This window comes from Phycodurus eques, chromosome 8 (assembly GCF_024500275.1).
Source record: "Phycodurus eques isolate BA_2022a chromosome 8, UOR_Pequ_1.1, whole genome shotgun sequence".
Lineage (NCBI taxonomy): Eukaryota > Metazoa > Chordata > Actinopteri > Syngnathiformes > Syngnathidae > Phycodurus > Phycodurus eques.
In genome coordinates this window covers 3607732-3626414 of record NC_084532.1, presented here as the reverse complement: position 1 = coordinate 3626414, position 18683 = coordinate 3607732, and the positions used below count along the sequence as shown (strand labels likewise).

The 18683-nt window shown below is 45.1% G+C and overlaps 1 protein-coding gene across 1 annotated transcript in view; it reads right to left on the bottom strand.

The window, feature by feature from the left end:
• Positions 1-18683, bottom strand: part of adcy1a (adenylate cyclase 1a) — a 100418-nt gene that overhangs the window by 45399 nt on the left and 36336 nt on the right. The window contains 9 exon segments of the mRNA XM_061683629.1: positions 841-1115; positions 1446-1535; positions 3493-3577; positions 3694-3791; positions 7301-7372; positions 7374-7496; positions 12975-13130; positions 14976-15117; positions 15879-16037. Of these exon segments, the coding sequence (XP_061539613.1) occupies positions 841-1115; positions 1446-1535; positions 3493-3577; positions 3694-3791; positions 7301-7372; positions 7374-7496; positions 12975-13130; positions 14976-15117; positions 15879-16037 (1200 nt within the window).

Here is an 18683-nt window from a genome sequence, read left to right as displayed (position 1 = left end):
CTTAAACAAGTCGACTATTTTCTCACGCACTTGTTCACACAGAGGTGAACCTCACCCCATCTTTGCTTGTAAATGACTGAGCAGGTAAGCTCCTTTTATACCCAATCATGACACCCACCTGTTCCCAATTAGCCTGTTCACCTGTGGGATGTTCCACACAGGTGTTTGAGGAGCATTCCTCAACTTTCTCAGTCTTTTTTGCCACCTGTCGCAGCTTTTTTGGAACGTGTTGCAGCCATAAAATTCTAAGTTAAGGATTATTTGCTAAAAACAATAAAGTTTATCAAGTTTACCATAAAATTAATGATGATAAAATTAATGATTATTTGTCAAAAACAATAAAATTTATCAGTTTGAACAATAAATATCTTGTCTTTCTCGTGTATTCAATTAAATATAGGTTGAACATGATTTGCAAATCATTGTATTCTGTTTTTATGTATGTTTAACACAACGTCCCAACTTCATTGGAATTGGGGTGTACAAACTAGGCCTGATTTTATTTGTGTATCACTCCTCTATCTAATGATATCGCCTTGTCTGATATACAGGTATTTTGACACTTTTTAGTAAAATACCAACAGTAAGTTAAGTCATTTGCTATTGCATAAGCATTACTAACGTAAATTAGAGCACAAAAGGTGGTTACAGCCCACAAACCACTAACGATCACCTGTGAGCTAACTAGATCACCAGGTATTGTCCCACTCCCACCTACCCCCCAGTCGTTACTCTGCTGATAGTGAGTCTTGGCAGGTGAACTTTTCTTAACTACAGTACAATACAATTGAACAAAATATAGGTTTCTAGAAGTAATTTAAACAGTGATAATTGTCTTACCCGACAGCTTGACGATACCCACTGGTCTCCATTATGACTGTGTAGGTGACAGACAGAAGGAGAAGCAGGAGGATCTTTGGGAGTGAAGACACTCTGAGGTAGGGAACAATGGTGAGTGTACCAGCTAAACAGGACAACAGCGCATACGCCATGTTTGGACCAGCTCTATCTGCAGCTGTGCTGTTAGGTGGTTCTACACCAAACATGTCTGCAGGAGAATGCTGCACAGAGTTGTTGGATCTGATTATAACCCGACCCCATGGAATAAATCCCACCTATAAAAATGAAAGAGAAAAATCAGAGACAACAGAATAATAGATACTGGAAAGCTCAAATTCTCAAGAATGTTCACCAGTGTTTACAATTTATAATATTTATGTTGATATAATGCATAATTAGTTAAAAAAAAAGGTTGCTTGGAAGTCTTCCTTTGTTAATGGCCCATTGTTTTTCTTCCCCCTTTTTTTAGACTTGAAAGCTTGAAAACTTAATACATTAGTCATACAAAACGTTTTGTAGAATATGATGAAGCGATTATTTCTATTAAAGGAAAACTGAACTGATGTTTTACCTCTGTATCAAGTCAAGGGGAATTTAGGACTTACCATGCAGGCCTGTGCAACAGAATAAGAGAGCAAAACAAGGAAGACACACACAACTGTTCGTATCTGGATGGTGAGGCAGCCCGGTTGGCACTTGACAGCAAAAGAAAGAAAAGGTTCAATGAGAAGAATGTAGACAAATCAAAACCAGAGAGTGGTGTTGACATGACTGTGTTATGTGGTATATTTGTTACAGTGTGTGCAAATCTAAGAGCAGATATTCTCAAGGGAGAGTAATTAACAATGACTTAATTGATCAGTGTTATTCTAAAATGAGATAGTTTAGAGCAGACCCATTGAGGCTTCATGAACAACACGAGCCCAATTTAATCTTCATCATTTCAATAAAGGTTGAGATATACAGTGTTCCCTCGCCACTTCGCGCTTCACGTTTTGCGGCTTCAGTGCTTCGCAGGTTTTTACAAAAGATTCATCAAAAAAATAAAAAAATAAACATGAAAAAATACAGCCATATCAACAGCCATATTGCGGAAAGACGCGTTGTTTCATGTTGATGCACGATAGAGAAGGCTTCCCTGTCAAACAAAGAGATGAGTTGACTCGGAGGCTTTGTACATGCCTGTACTGTACTGTACATGCCACGGGCACTCAGGCGCGTGATTGGTTCCTGGCGCGACATCGACCAATGAGAGCACGAGTGGATTTATCCCGTGAGCTGACTGGCTGCGCATCATCGCAGCCTCACCCAGCATCTTCCCTTGTTGTGTCTCGCCAGTCTCGTCCACGCTATTGACTGTCTCGCATACTGTATATTGGTGTTGTGTTCGTGATAACTTTTTTTTTATTAGTTAAGCCCATACAATGCCGCCGAAGCGCTGTGCCCCTGCAAAAGCTTCCTCCGGGGCGCCCAAGAGGAAGAAGAAGATGATGACCATCAGCAAAAAACTGTGAAACTTTTAAATATGATCAAAGAGGGCAGACGTTATGCATCTGTGGCACGCCATTATGGCGTGAATGAATCTACAGTGCGGTACATCAAGAATGAGGAAGAAAACATCTGCAAAACTGCATCAATAAGGAATCGAAACGTGTGGTAACTCCGCGTAATAAGAGACGGGTTTATATCCTTGTACAGGGGAATTTTGAAGCAAAAGAAAAAACAAAGACAACAACTACCCATCACCATGTTTTTATCCAAGGTAAAACCCCAGCTACACCATTAGCGCCTCCAGCAGAGTCTCCGAGTGAACCTAAAGCCTCTACGAGTCAAGTAAGAGCGTCTCTTCCGCCACCAACACAAGCCTCTTCGCCTGTCTCAGAAGGCAATGTTGATGAATGTTAATTACTGTATAAGGTTTTATAATTAAAGATTTAAGTAAATACGTGTACTGTTGTAATCTTTGTCTCAAATATGTAAAGTATAAATACTGTTTCCATATTTTAAACATTCTGGTACCCACATACACAAAAAGTCCAGGGGGGGGGGGGGGGGGGGCAAATCCTACTTTGCGGTTTTTCACCTTTCACGGGGGGTTCTGGTCCCCATTGACTGCGAAAAACGAGGGATCACTATATAAGTTCATGTTCAGTTTTGATTGATACTTATCAAATAGTTGTTTCTACAAACAAACTGGGTAGGATCCACACGTTGCTTTTCTTTCTCTCCTTTTCTCAACTTTCATCGTAAAATACAATGGCATCACATTGCTCTCAATCGTTCTCTCTACTCTTAACATGACATTCTATCTGTTTAGCAGGTGCGTCTTCTTTGTCTTCTTTACATAATCTGCACATCAATGTCTAACATGAAACACCGCTGCCATCTAGAGACAGAATAATTCTATGCACATTTATCTTGATACAATCCATGTTTTATACTCTTTTTAACTTCATATTACTATATTTATTGAACTTCCAATAACCATATGAATTAATATTAACTTACTATACATTGACTGTATCAATTAACGAAAAGATACAACATACTGCAAACTGCCACAAAAACGACTGTTTAAATTAAGACCTTTCTGAGAGTTTTAAGAAAAAGAGGGAGGGGGCAATATGATGGAAGCTTATAAGAAGTTCCTACCTGAACACTCGTAATATGCAGGTACATGACACAGGCCACATGAAAACAGACACATAACACCAACAAAAGCAGTACCAGCATTCCCCTGTGAGAGAAAGAGCAACATTGGAGTGAGAAGAAAAAGTTATTTTTCCACTAAATGCAGTGCAACAGATGCATTTTTGATTGTACTGTTAACAAAGTATCAAGTAAGAAACGTACTGTGGGATCATTAACAGATAGATAAGGCCAAAAAATGCAGCCAGGATCAGAGAGACGACCACTGCGCCGATGAAATGATCATCACACATCTGGTTATACTGAGAAAAGGACAGAAGGAGAGACACGATTCATTCATCCATCTTTTTCAGTCCATGTACAAGTATGTCCAAAGTGGATACGTATGTATTTGTTGGCCATTTTTCACCAATAGTTATTAAAACAAATCTGCTCAAGAATTTTAAAGCACTTTTTTTCATGAATCCCAAATTCACAACAGATTGAGTCATTTAAAGATATATATGCATAGGAGTTTTCCATTCCATTCTTTTGGAATTGTCAGAATGAATTTTTGTCAGAATGTGACGTCTCTGTTTCAACCAATCAGCGTTCGAGCAGCGCTGTAAACAATCCAACATTTAGAAGGTGGATGGATTACAGCAGTTGGGGTGTATGGTGAGATGGATCGAGTCATTTCAATTCTTTAATTTTCTCCAAACACTGCGCCTTACTCCTGACATTTTGTTTGTCACAATATTGTTAGGTGAGCTGTTGACATCCAGGAATAGAGTATTTGTGTTTGGCGATGTGTCTGCTGCATGCGGCACATACATGGGTTCGCTACACTAATTGACATTGAATTTGGCGGCTTGCTGATGAAATGCTGTCTCCACAAATAAAAATACAAACAATCTTCTAATTTCCTTCATGACTGCTCACTTTTTTTCAACACACTCGAGGCCTGGTCGCAACCACTATCATGGTAACAAAAGCCGTGCTCTGCATTGGCTCAGCAGTCGAGGGAGCAGGCTGAGGAGTGACTCGTTTTCCTGAGACTGAACTGCACTCTAAAAACAGGCTGAAATCAGCAAGGCTTAAATAAGGGTGTCCATTTTAAAAGTTGGAAACTGTTTTAAATCATGAAAAAATACACAATATGTCGCCTTTAAAAGCCTTTTGTACTGTCGTTTTTTTTTTACATAGCTGCCATTCACGTAGCTGGCAGGGGCTCGATTCTAGAACTGGGCAGACTCTTCTACTTTTCTTTTCATCTTGTCCAGTTTAGGATCGCCACAGCATGTCATAATTTTCCATGTAAGCCGACCTCCTGGATCCTCCTCTCTAACACCAACTGCCCTCATGTCTTCCCTCACTACATCTATCAGCCTTCTCTTTGGTCTTCCTCTAGTTCACATCTGGCAGCTCCAGTCTCATTATCATTCTATCAATATACTCACTCTCCCTCCTCTTGATGTGTCCAAACCGTTGAAGTCTGCTCACTCTAATTTTGTCTCCAAAACATCTAACCTTGGCCGTCCCTCTGATGAGCTCATTTCTAATTCTATCCAACCTGGTCACTCCGAGAGAGAACCTCAACATCTTCATTTCCGCCACCTCCAGCTCTGGTTCCTGTTGTCTCTTCAGTGCCACTGTCTCTAATCCAATCATGGCTGGCCTCACCACTGTCTTATAAACTTTGCCCTTCATCCTAGCAGAGACTCTTCTGTCACATACCACACTTGACACCTTCCTCCACCCGTTCCAACATGCTTTGACCTGTTTCTTTACTTCCTTTCCACACTCACCAGTTGCTCTGAACTGATGACCCCAAGTATTTGAAGTCCTCCACCCTTGCTATCTCTTCTCCCTGGAGCCTCACTCTTCCCCATCCGCCCCTCTCATTCATGCAAATATATTCTTACTTCGGCTAATTCCTCACCTTTCCAGTGCATGCCTCCATCTTTCTAACTGTTCCTCAACATGCTCCCTGCTTTCACTGCAGATCACAATGTCATCTACGAAAATCATGGTGCACGTGGATTCCAGTCTAACCTAATCAGCCTATCCATCACCACTTCAAACAGGAATGGGCCCGGGGGTGATCCTTGATGCTGACCCACCACCACCTTAAATTCCTCTGTCACACCTAAAGCACACCTCACCACTGTTCTGCTGCCCTCATACACGTCCTGTACTATTCAAACACAGAATACACACCAGACTTCCGCATGCAGTACCACAGTTCCTCTCTAGGTACTCTGTCATCGGCTTTCTCTTGATCTACAAAGACACAATGTAACTCCTTCTGACCTTCTCTGTACTTCTCCATCAACATCCTCAAGGCAAATAATGCATCTTTGGTACTCTTTCTAGGCATGAAACCATACTGTTGCTCGCAAATATTTACTTCTGTCCTGAGTCTAAACTTCACTACTCTTTCCCATAATTTCATCGTGTGGCTCATCAACTTTATTCCTCTATTGTTCTCACAGCTGAGCACATTACCCTTGTTCTTAAAAATGGGCACCAGCACACATTTCCTCCATTCCTCAGGCATCTTCTCTCCCGCTAGAATTCTGTTGAACAACCTGGTAAAAAAAAACACCACAGCCACCTCGCCGAGATGCTTCCATACCTCCACAGGAATGTCATCAGCACCAACTGCCTTTCTATTTTTCATCCTCTTTAGTGCCTTTCTAACATCCCCCTTAACAATCATTGCTACTTCCTGGTCCACCACAATTGCCTCTTCTACTTGTCCTTCTCTCTCATTTTCCTCATTCATCAACTCCTCACAGTATTTTTTTCCATCTACCCAGCACACTACTGGCACCAGACAACTGCTTCTACTGCCGCTCTTGTAGGTGACCCTATGTTGCTGCCTCTTCTGGAAGAAAGTGTTCACGATAGCCATTTCCCTCATTTTTGCAAAGTTTACCGCTATCTGTGCCTCCAAGTTCCTTTCCTGGATGCCAAATGTATCCATCACTTCTTCATCACCCCTGTTTCCTTCAGGAACATTTCCATTACAATCTGCACCAATCATGACTCTCTCTCTGCCTGGGATGCTCAAAACTACTTCGTCCTCCTTCCAAAATTTCTCTTTCACCTCTCGGTCACATCCTTCCTGTGGGCATAGCCACAAAAGCAACTGGGCAGACTATAATGAGGATTTCAAAAGACTGCTGTGTGTACTGTATGTATGCAAGAACATGTCTGTCTTGTGTCTTTTTTAGCATTGGCATTCAGAGTCCATAGTCTTGTTCCTCTTCTTGAAGTTGTTTGTGTTGGCAGAGGTAATAATTAAGATTATTCTAAATGCATCCTCATTATTCAATCCTGCAAAACTAATAGAAAGTTGCTTTGTAGTAAATACAGAATGTCCTCAAACAACGTGTCATGCTAATAACAATAATTTCCAGTTACATTTTATTCATGTTTTTAACCCCAAAATAAACCCTGTTCTGTCTCATTTATTGCTCTATGGGCTCTACCCACGCACACAATAGGAGAAAGATCACGTGTGCTGCTGAGACGTTATCAAATCATTATCTACAACCCCTCCTGAGAGGGTGGGTGAATTACTCAAACACACGTATGTACTCACACACAAAGACATAATCTACAAGCGTGGGTGCAACGGATAAAAGGGAAAAAAAATAGAGCTGTGTTGGGTGTGTATGTGACATTTTTAAAAAATAGCAGTGTTCAGTCACAAAGCAAGTCATCCTACTGGACATAGAATGGGGAAAGTACAGTATATGGTCACTGCATTCTGTATGGTTAAGTTTTTTTTCTCTGCATACTCAGTGGGTGTGGGTGGTCTTACCCTGCGCTCCCTGTCCCTGTTCCTAAAGAACAAGGTAATGTAATTGAGATCTGATGTCCCTGACTCAGTCTGTCCGAGCTTCGATGAGGCGTCCAATGTAGCGATTGACTCGTGTTCCTGGTGAGTGCTGGATGGTGGCTGCTGAGAAAGATGTCCGATTCCTTAACTTCTCAGATGCAGTCCTTAAGGCTCGCCGCTGTCACATATCACACAAATTTACAATCTCACTAATGCAGTGGTCTTGCGACTAATATAAAAAACAACATTGCTGAACATATTAATCTTTTTCTGTTATACCTGTAGGGAATCTGACCCAGTTTCCTAAACCTCTTGATAAGCGACATTTTTCCAAGCCGCCCTGCTGTGAGACGGCCACTAAGAGGACGACTCGCGTATGTCAAGTGGACCCTAAATTAATTAGCAGGTCCCCTCGAAATCTTGGTTTACAGTCATCAAAGAGAACTTTTCTTCGTTTTTTAACTGACAGCAGCCAAAAGGTTGGGGATCCTCTCTCTGAGGAGTACCAAGCTGGGAAAGATCGACTTAATATTCAAACATGCCCCCAAGGCGCCACCCACTGGCATTTGAGAGTACTTCAACCCATGGACTTCCATTCAGGATTGTTTTTAACTGAAGATAAAATGTCCGTTTTGAGATTTCACGAACTCTGCAGAAATATTCCAAATGTATGCCTTGATGTCTGTGTCAGTGTGTCAACTTTACAGGTGCAGCTGTAAGACTTTAAGAACTGTTTGTCTTGATTTGAAGCCCAAACATCATGAAATGTGATTGAACCATAAACAGTTGATTTGCCAAGATTAAAATTTAAAGAACCATTCTATATCCTCCCCTCCTTGAGCCGTCACCTTGTCGTGGTGGAGGGGTTTGTGTGTCCCAGTGATCCTAGGAGCTAAGTTGTCTGGGGCTTTATGCCCCTGGCAGGGTCACCCATGACAAACAGGTCCTAGGTGAGGGACCAGACAAAGCACGGCTCAAAGACCCCTAATGATGACGACAAACAATGGACTTCATTTTCCCTTGCCCGGACGCGGGTCACCGGGGCCCCCCACTGGAGCCAGGCCTGGTGGTGGGGCTCGAAGGCGAGCGCCTGGTGGCCGGGCCTGCACCCATGGGGCCCGGCCGGGCACAGCCCAAAAGGGTAACGTGGGTCCCCCTTCTCATGGGCTCACCATCTGTGGGAGGGGCCATAGGGGTCGGATGCAGTGTGAGCTGGGCGGTGGCCGAAGGCGGGGACCTTGGCGATCCGATCCCCGGCTACAGAAGCTGGCTCTAGGGACGTGGAATGTCACCTCTCTGGCAGAGAAGGAGCCCGAGCTGGTGTGTGAGGTCGAGAAGTTCTGACTAGATATAGTCGGACTCGCCTCCACACACAGCTTGGGCTCTGGTACCAGTCCTCTCGAGAGGGGTTGGACTCTCTTCCACTCTGGAGTTGCCCACGGTGAGAGGCGCCGAGCAGGTGTGGGTATACTTATTGCCCCTCGGCTTGGCGCCTGTACATTGGGGTTCACCCCGGTGGACGAGAGGGTAGCCTCCCTCCGCCTTCGGGTGGGGGGACGGGTCCTGACTGTTGTTTGTGCCTATGCACCAAACAGCAGTTCAGAGTACCCACCCTTTTTGGAGTCCTTGGAGGGGGTGCTGGAGAGTGCTCCCGCTGGGGACTCCATTGTTCTGTTGGGGGACTTCAATGCTCACATGGGCAATGACAGTGAGACCTGGAAGGGCGTGATTGGGAGGAACGGCCCCCCCCCCCGATCAGAACCCGAGCGGTGTTCTGTTATTGGACTTCTGTGCTTGTCACGGATTGTCCATAACGAGCGGTGTTCTGTTATTGGACTTCTGTGCTCGTCACGGATTGTCCATAACGAACACCATGTTCAAGCATAAGGGTGTCCACACGTGCACTTGGCACCAGGACAGGTCGCAGTTCGATGATCGACTTTGTGGTCGTGTCATCGGACTTGTAGCCGCATGTCTTGGACACTCGGGTGAAGAGAGGGGCGCAGCTGTCAACTGATCACCACCTGGTGGTGTGTTGGCTCCGATGGTGGGGGAAGATGCCGGTCCGACGTGGCAGGCCCAAACGTATTATGAGGGTCTGCTGGGAACGTCTGGCAGAATCCCCTGTCAGAAGGAGTTTCAACTTCCAAGCGGAATGGAGCTCTGGTGGTCGCTGAGTTCGGTGAGGCCATGGAGAAAGACTTCCGGACGGCTTCGAGGAAATTCTGGTCCACCATCCGACGTCTCAGGAGAGGAAAGCAGTGCACCACCAACACTGTGTATAGTGGGATGGGGCGCTGCTGACCTCGACTCGGGACGTTGTGAGTCGGTGGGGAGAATACTTCGAAGACCTCCTCAATTCCACCGACACACCTTCCCATGAGGAAGCAGAGTGTGGGTTCTCTGAGACAGGCTCTCCTATCTCTGGGTTTGAGGTCACCGAGGTAGTTAAAAAGCTCCTCGGTGGCAGGGCTCCGGGGGTGGATGAGATTCGCCCGCCGTTCCGAAAGGCTCTGGATGTTGTGGGGCTGTCCTGGTTGACACACCTCTGCAACATCGCGTGGACATGGGGACAGTGCCTCTGGATTGGCAGACTGGGGTGGTGGTCCCCCTTTTTAAGAAGTGTGTTCCAACTACAGGGGGATCACACTGCTCAGCCTCCCTGGTAAGGTCTATTCAGGGGTGCTGGAGAGGAGGGTTCGTCGGGAAGTCAAATCTCAGATTCAGGAGGAGCAGTGGGGTTTTCGTCCTGGCCGTGGAACAGTGGACCAGCTCTACACCCTCGGCAGGGTCCTCGAGGGTGCATGGGAGTTCGCCCAGCCAGTCTACATGTGTTTTGTGGACTTGGAGAAGGCGTTCGACCGTGTCCCTCGGGGAGTCCTGTGGAGGGTGCTTCGGGAGTATGGGGTACCGAACCCCCTGATACGGGCTGTTCAGTCCCTGTACGACCGGAGTCAGAGTTTGGTCCGCATATCCGGCAGTAAGTCGGACTCGTTCCCGGTGAGGGTTGGACTCCGCCAAGGCTGCCCTTTGTCGCCGATTCTGTTCATAACTTTTATGGACAGAATTTCTAGGCGCAGCCAAGGCGTAGAGGGGGTCCGGTTTGGTGGCCTCAGTATTGCATCTCTGCTTTTTGCTGATGATGTGGTTCTGTTGGCTTCATCAAGCCGTGAGCTCCAACTCTCACTGGAGCAGTTCGCAGCCAAGTGTGAAGCGGCTGGGATGAGAATCAGCACCTTCAAATCAGAGACCATGGTCCTCAGTCGGAAAAGGGTGGCATGCCCTCTCCAGGTCGGGGACGAGATCCTGCACCAAGTGGAGGAGTTCAAGTATCTTCGGGTCTTGTTCACGAGTGAGGGAAGAATGGAACGGGAAATCGACAGGCGGATCAGTGCAGCGTCTCCAGTGATGCGGACTTTGTATCAGTCCGTTGTGGTAACGAAGGAGCTAAGCCGAAAGGCGAAGCTCTCAATTTACCGGTCGATCTTCGTTCCTACCCTCACCTATGGTCATGAGCTGTGGGTCGTGACCGAAAGAACGCGATCCCGGATACAAGCGGCCGAAATGAGTTTCCTCCGCAGGGTGTCCAGGCTCTCCCTTAGAGATAGGGTGAGAAGCTCGGTCATCCGGGAGGATCTCAGAGTAGAGCCGCTGCTCCTCCGCATTGAGAGGAGCCAGATGAGGTGGCTGGGGCATCTGATTCGGATGCCTCCCGGACGTCTCCGTGGTGAGGTGTTCCAGGCACGTCCCACCGGGAGGAGACCCCGGGGACGACCCAGGACACGCTGGAGAGACTACGTCCTTCGGCTGGCCTGGGAACGCCTCGGGATCCCCCTGGAAGAGCTGGATGAAGTGGCTGGGGAGAGGGAAGTCTGGGCGTCCCTGCTAAAGCTACTGCCCCCGCGACCTGACCCGGACAAGTGGTAGAAAATGGATGGATGGATGGATGGATTCTATATGCTTGATCTATGAGTGAGAGTACAAGGTTGGGAGTATTTTACATTAAGATATGATTTTTACACCACTTTTTTGGCAAAATTGTAGACGAGGTTCAAGTTGATGGGTGTGGTCTTCCACCAGTCTCCTCCGTCCTCTTGGACATGCCTTCAGGGTATTTAACCTCTGACTCCCGCCTCTCCCGCTCTCTTGGCTTGATTTTTCCTCTGGCTTGCTTTGGGTGACCTCGCCGCCCCACCACCCTCCCCTTTAATTTGTTCAGACGTGGCTCGGCAAACGTGAGCCTTGGGGATGGAGAGGCGGCTTCCTAGCCTCTGTGGATCACCGCTGCTGAGCATCCACAACAGTTGTTGCGGAGGTACCAGATACGCTCCCAGCCAAAAGTGTGTTCTCTGAACTTACTAGTGGATCCCGAAAACCGGCAAGAGAGACGGTCACATCCTCCCAACGAAGCGTGACGAACAACAAAAAAATTTCTTCTTTCACCTCTTTTGTTTATGTTTTATTTTTCTCCACATTCTTCTACTACTAAATCTGCTTCGTTTTCCTCCTGAGATGTCCGGAGAAAGACTATCCCCACTGACCAACTGATCTACGGTCGTGAGTACCGCACAACAAGCGTTGCTAGAATGTACAATATTAGTGCCTAATAATTTCGGGTAAATAACTAGCTTCACACAAAATCCCAACTTTGCTCTCTCTCTCTCTCGCTCTCGTTCGGACTGAACGCATTAAACGCTCACGTTTTCAACTTTAGTCCAGCAACGCGGTGTTCTAGTTCCCTTTTCGTGCGCCTATCTTTCTTTCTTTCACCATTATTAGTGTTATTTTCTTACTGTAGTTAGACTCTGTGTGTTCCCTATAGTTCCCTTGAAGATGTCATTTAATATTCCATAAAATTCCACTCCTTGTTGGAGTGGAATCTTTTGTTGGAGTGGAATTTTTGAGATTAATAAGGAAACCTCTGTCATCTAGAACTCGTATTACATAAAATGTAGCAAGCTTTAGATTATGAAACTGATAAAAGGTTTGTTGTCACTTTTCCCTAAATTTTATACATATAAAAAGTGACGTGGTGCCCTCTCCGAAACAAAATAGCTTGATTTATAACGTTAAGCCTCAAATCACGCTAAACCAGAAGCAACGCTGGTTCGACAAATTTATTTCTGAAATAAATTACGTTTTATCCAAATGCGCTAAATACCTATGTATGCAAACTGGATTTCCCTCCCTGAAACCAACTTCCTTATAATAGAAAACTAAATTCACTGCTGAGAAAGACAAATAAAAAGAAACAGGCAAACATGTATGTAACAGTATGGAGAAACAGGAACTGACAGTAAAAAAAAAAAAAAAAAAAAAAAAATCTGCTGCCAAATTCTCTACACACTCATGCAAGGTATTTATCAAGGATTAACAAAGGTTGGCAGCAAATCAGGATTGAGCCGAGGCAAATTGTATCATGTCATGACTCGACTTGTGACAGACCATGTCTGGCCGTAAAGTGAAGTACAGTAGCAATAGAACTGAACGATAGAATGAGGTCAATTCCTGATGAGACTTGATATACAAGGAAGACTCTGAGAAGGTACCGTTTTAATTTGAGTCGACAAGGCATAGAAATTTGCTTTTACGTTTCCTCTACATATTTTTGAGAAAACAAACCATTACCTGTTATTTTAAAACACATGCTACTCACCTTGTCATCATCCTCACAGGTCATGACATTTGAGAAGGGGATCTCCGCCTTGAACATCTTTCTGCAGTGCATTAGTTGCACAAGCAGGTAGCATACAGTCTTGAACTTCATCCTCTTGGCTGGTTTGATGTCAGACAAAATTAAACCAGGAAAGATCTGCAAAAGTAAAATCTAGTTAGAGATGTTTAAAATGCCACAAAATCTCACTTAAGTTCCCACATGCTAGGCACTGTCACTTCACATGCCAACTCTCATTATATTCTTAAATCTTTCAGTAGTAAATATTTTGTGAGTTTTCACATTAACTGGAGACTCTAAAATTCCCCGTAGGTGTGACTGTGAGGGCGAACGGTTGTTTGTTTGTATGTGCCCTGCGATTGGCTGGCAACCAGTTCAGGGTGTACCCCGCCTCCTGGCCGATGACAGCTGGGATAGGCTCCAGCACGCCCGCGACCCTAGTGAGTAGAAGCCGCTCAGAAAATGGATGGATGGATTCAAATCACTCTTGTGAATGACTTGGGTGCCGGCATGCCTACAGTAATATAATACAATGTGAATATCCATCCATCCATTTTCTGAGCCGCTTCTGCTCACTCGGGTCGCGGGCGTGCTGGAGCCAATCCCAGCTGTCATCGGGCAGGAGGTGGGGTGCACCCTGAACTGGTTGCCAGCCAATCGCAGGGCACACACAAACAAACAACCATTCGCACTCACATTCACACCTACGGGCAATTTAGAGTCTCCAATTCATGCATGTTTTTGGGATGTGGGAGAATTCAATTAGCATGTGGGAGGATTCAATTAGCATATTTGACTTCCAAAAATTATGATGGAACACAAGTAAACATTCAGTATACAGTAGAAGAAAATTCAGAACCTGTAAATCCAGTACTATGTTATTATATCTTGCTAACAAGGAGTTTTTTTTTTTTTATTATTGTAACCATGGTAATACTGTTTTTTACTATAACATATGACACATATGAAGGTCACATATTGCTAGTTTTTGCATCTTGTTTCAATATATTTTTAGATACTGTCAAAAGTCAGAATTGTGCGAGCTTCATACATGTAAAATAATGGACTAAATCCCAATACAACCACCTTCATCATAAAAGATTAATTCTGCAGCAATGGATAAGGATGACAGGTGGGATAAGAATGTCATGAGTCATGCCCCGCAGTTCCCCCTATGGAGCTTGGGATGCGCCTTGCGCCTTGTCTCGCTCTCTCCTCCTCCTCTCTCTCTCCCCAGCAATCAGCATCACCTGGGCTGCGCACCTGTCTTCAAGCATTACTCATTACAGCCTGCATTTAAAGCCTGTCAAGTCCTGGAGCCTTCGCTTGAGTATTGACACTTGTCTGTGACTCACCAGCCAACTCTTGTACTTCCAGGTTTTGTGGTATGAAAGTAACTATCCTATGACCCCCATCTGTACTCACCCGATTGTGTTCTTCACCGTCTCTAGTGTTTCTTCCATGCCTTCCTTGTCTCACTGACTACACCAGCCACGCTGCCAAGCTAACCCACCTGCTCCCGTTCCCGCTTTGTGCTCGCTCCTTGTTCTCGACGGTCCACTACCTCGCCTTTGATATCCTTAACCTGAGCCAACCTGCAATAAGCCATTCTAAATCTACTCCCTCCACCTCAGTCTGCTCTTGGGTCCAATCCAACTCACATCCGAATTCGCACCATGACAAAGAAAATGTAAGCCACCGACAGTATGTAGGTGGCTTCATCCATGCACAGAAATCTGTTGTAGTTTTAGTATAAACTATGTTCACTATGACTGAGCAATTTTAAAATCCATCAATATGCATGTACTGTGCACATGTACACTTGGAGTGAGATAGTAATGTGTGTGCCAGCTTAACACACGGCCTCCCCTCTGCGCCAGAGGATTAACTATTACACCACGGACAGATGTTCCTGTCCTATGTTCCTATGTGCTGGCAAGAGAAAAAGAGAAAATGTGGGGGGAAAAAAGGAGTTAACTGTACTTTCCGTCTGTGTGATGGCACAATGAAAAACGTCTCTATGTGATGTTTCTGAAGGAAGACGTGTCTCTTGTGGCCAAAGCCAGGTTCCACCTCGTAGTCACCATTCAAACACTCCAGGGTGGTCCTTGTTATGTGAACCTTTCTGAGAGCACAAGCAGGGGAAAAGATAAAATAGGACTCTTAATAAGAATATTGTTTTTATAGCCCATCTGCTAAATAACCATTTCACAGTGAAGTTTATTGAGCCTGACCTCACATATAAAATCATATAAATATCAAAGTTGTTGTTGTTTTTAAATATTCATTATACTGTAGAAACTATTCTCATATGTGAACTTTAGGGGTGCTCTGCAGCTCTGTCTTCAATCAGGATATGAATACAACGACCATTGATGCACAAAATTTGAAAAAAAAAAATTTCTTGAAAACGTGGATGTTTGCAAGCAAAAAAAATATGTTAGTACATGTATTTTAGTCTTTCACACTTCTGAAGACCTCAACCCGATAGATATACAGTAATGTCACTTTGAAAATCAAAATCAATAATGATAATAATCAGTTAGGCTATTGCAGTCTTTGTCCATGTGGAACATAATCATCATAGGATAAAGTTGGCTGTTGTGAAGAAGCCTTGGTCACTTGTTGGAACTGTCTGTATCACTGAATGAAATATTAATATGTTTATAGCTGATTTGAGGTGTATCTGTACCATTAGCTCTGAGCTGCAGATGTCCCTGAAGCAAGCATTACCTTCTATGGCCCCAGTCATTTTCAGTTGCTTGTTGAAAAATCTGCTTTCAGAAACATAAGGTGTACTGGAGGCATGCTATGTACTGTCTCTGAGTATGTCTGCATTTGCTCTATGGTTGTCTTGTTTTAGTGGTAGTGGCACTGAGTACTGACCCAGGCAGTCCTCCAGCCTCCATCACATTCGCTAAAGTGACATCATTTGACCAGACGTCATACTGCCATTTCCTGAGGCCCAGCACGCCGCACAGCACCCGTCCTGTGTGTAGGCCAACACGCATATTCAAGTCCACCTCTGTTGCCTCTACCACTGACCTATGACAAAAATGATTGTGTTGAGAGGGACAGAAGACATAATTCTACTTTTGTAGTTATGTTCCTGATATTTATCCTTGTTAACCATTTGAAATGTTTGAAATAAACATTATGTAAGAGAATCAGTATTATTTTTGTTTTACTCTTGCAGTTGGCACTGAGGTTCCTCTAGGGGGTCAGAAGCTTCGACTCTGGGAAGATCTCTAACAGCAGCAATAGGCGGTTGCCCAGTTTTCAGGCCAGTACTTTGCACTAGATAAGAAGCAGATTCATTTTTAATGGCCCCAAAGTGCCTTGTCTGTTATGAACAAAACTGCTGTTTGAGATCTGGCAAAGTGAGGAAGGGAGCGGAGGTAAAGCTCGACTTAAGTTTCTGAAAAGCTGCCTGACAAAGCGGGTTCCATACGAAAGGTCTGTGTGGCGAGGTAAGATCATGCAAAGGCGAGGCTAAAGAACTGAAATTTCTAATGAACTTTCTGTAGAAATTAGCGCACCCTAAGAACCTTTGTACATCTTTGCATGACATGGGAGTGGGCCAATTAGTCACGGCATCAACTTTGCAAGGGTCAATTTTGATTTCACCTGGAGCCAGCACGAACCCCAGAAAAGAAACGGACGCCTTGTGGAGCTCACATTTCTCAGCCTTGACATATAGTCCATTCTGCAGTTACTGCTGCAACACAGAGCAGACATGAATGATGTGAGTCTCCTCATCCGGGGAGAATACACATTCAACATGTCACGCAGAACTATCATTGACAAAGTTCTGGAACACAGCTGGAGCGTTAGTCAGTCCAAAAGGCATCACCAAATACTCCCGTTGTGATGTAAAAAAGTAATGTCCCGTTGGTGTGTTGAATGTTGTTTTCCATTCATCCCCCTCCCTTTTCCTGACTAGATGATATGCATTTCTTAAGTCTCATTTGGTGAAAACCTTGGCTCCCTCCAGTTACTCAAAGGCGGTGGAGATGAGACGAAGAGGGTACCTGTTTTTCACCTTTATGTCGTTGAGACCACGGTAATCGATACAGGGTGTCAGTCTTGTCCTTGGAAAAAACGTCTTTAATGTCATGGTAACAGGTGGGCACTTGAGATAAGTCAGGATCCCCAGATAGGGTCTGTGGATTGTCATTTGAAACATAGCCCTGAACATCACATGGAGGCTTGAAAGAGTTCTGGGCGCAATTGCTGCCAGATGACCAGTCAATGTGGGGGTTATGTAATTTCAACCATGGGTTCCCTAAAATAAGGTCATGATTCATGGCGTCAAAAACATGAAAACTAACTACGTTCCGAGTGAGAATAAGGAAATGTCAATGTGAGTGTTTGTGTGCGTGAGTGATCTTGCCCGTAAAACTGCCATCTGCAGTATAGGTGTTGCGGTGGCGTTTTATTTGAAAGGTTCTAAGGTGCATACGTCTAACGAGGAGGAAATTGAGTAAGTTTGCGTCAGAACCAGAGTCAATTAATACAGGTGTATGAATTTCTTGATCAGGAGCGCATAGGTTAACTTTAGGAGGAACCCAGGTAGGGTCTTCCTTAATGAAATTCAGACTCGCCTCACCCATGCCTTTGTTACCGGCACCGGCAACCTTGTCGTGAAAGTTGCTCACGGAATGACCCAAGTAGAAGTACCGCCCTTCCCACAGCCGGCGTTGACGTTCGTCAGGGGAGAGACGGAACCTGCCCAGTTGCATGGGTTCATCTGTGGTGACGCTAGCTAGTGTATTGACATCGGAAACAGGGAATCTTCCTTGGTTGGGCTGGTCACCGAGGCTCATCCTCCAAATGCGTGGTGATGCAGCCCTCCGCCGAACTCCATCCAGCTCGCGATCCAAAAGCCTCTTGTCGATTTTTACAGCGAGAGCGATGAGAGTATCCAAGTCAGTCGGCAGGTCTAGCGGGACCAAATGATCCTTGACGGCGGGGGATAGTCCTTGAAAAAATGCATTGAGCAGTGCCCTATTATTCCACTGACTCTCACCTGCTAGAAAGCGAAACTCAATCGCTTAATCTGACACCCTGTGCTTGCCTTGGTGTAACCTGACAAGGGAGCGAGCTGCCTAACGATGTGGTGTGGAAACTGAAAAATGTGCTCTATAGTCTTTACAAAAAAAGCCCACGAATGACACGCGGCAGAATTGCGGCTCCATTCAGCAGTAGCCCACGCCTCCGCACAACCAGTCAGGTGGGAAATGACGAAAGCGATTTTTGCCCGCTCGGTGGGGAAGGTAGCTGCCTGCAGCTCAAAGTGGAGTTCGCACTGATTGATGAACGGCTTAATGTTCCCATAATCTCCAGAGCACCTCTCCGGTCGAGAGAGCTGTGGGCAGACAGCAGCGCAGGTGGCAGGTGGCTGCATTGTAACTGCTTCACATGGAAATGTTGGTACCGTGGCGGTATCGGGTGTTGTGCCAACTGGTTCCTTCTTTTGAATCATTTTCATAAGAACTTCAAAGTGTGAGGCCACCTGTCTCATCATATTGTCCTGATGTTCTGATAGTCCCTCTAGATGAAGGTGGAGGGCAGCAAGCTGCCCATCCTGCTTCGAGAGGCGTTGACCCTGCACTTGAAGGGCTTTGCGCACCGGGTCTGAGTCTGCTGGGTCCATGTAATGGCCAGTTCGTTCTGTCATGTACGGAACAG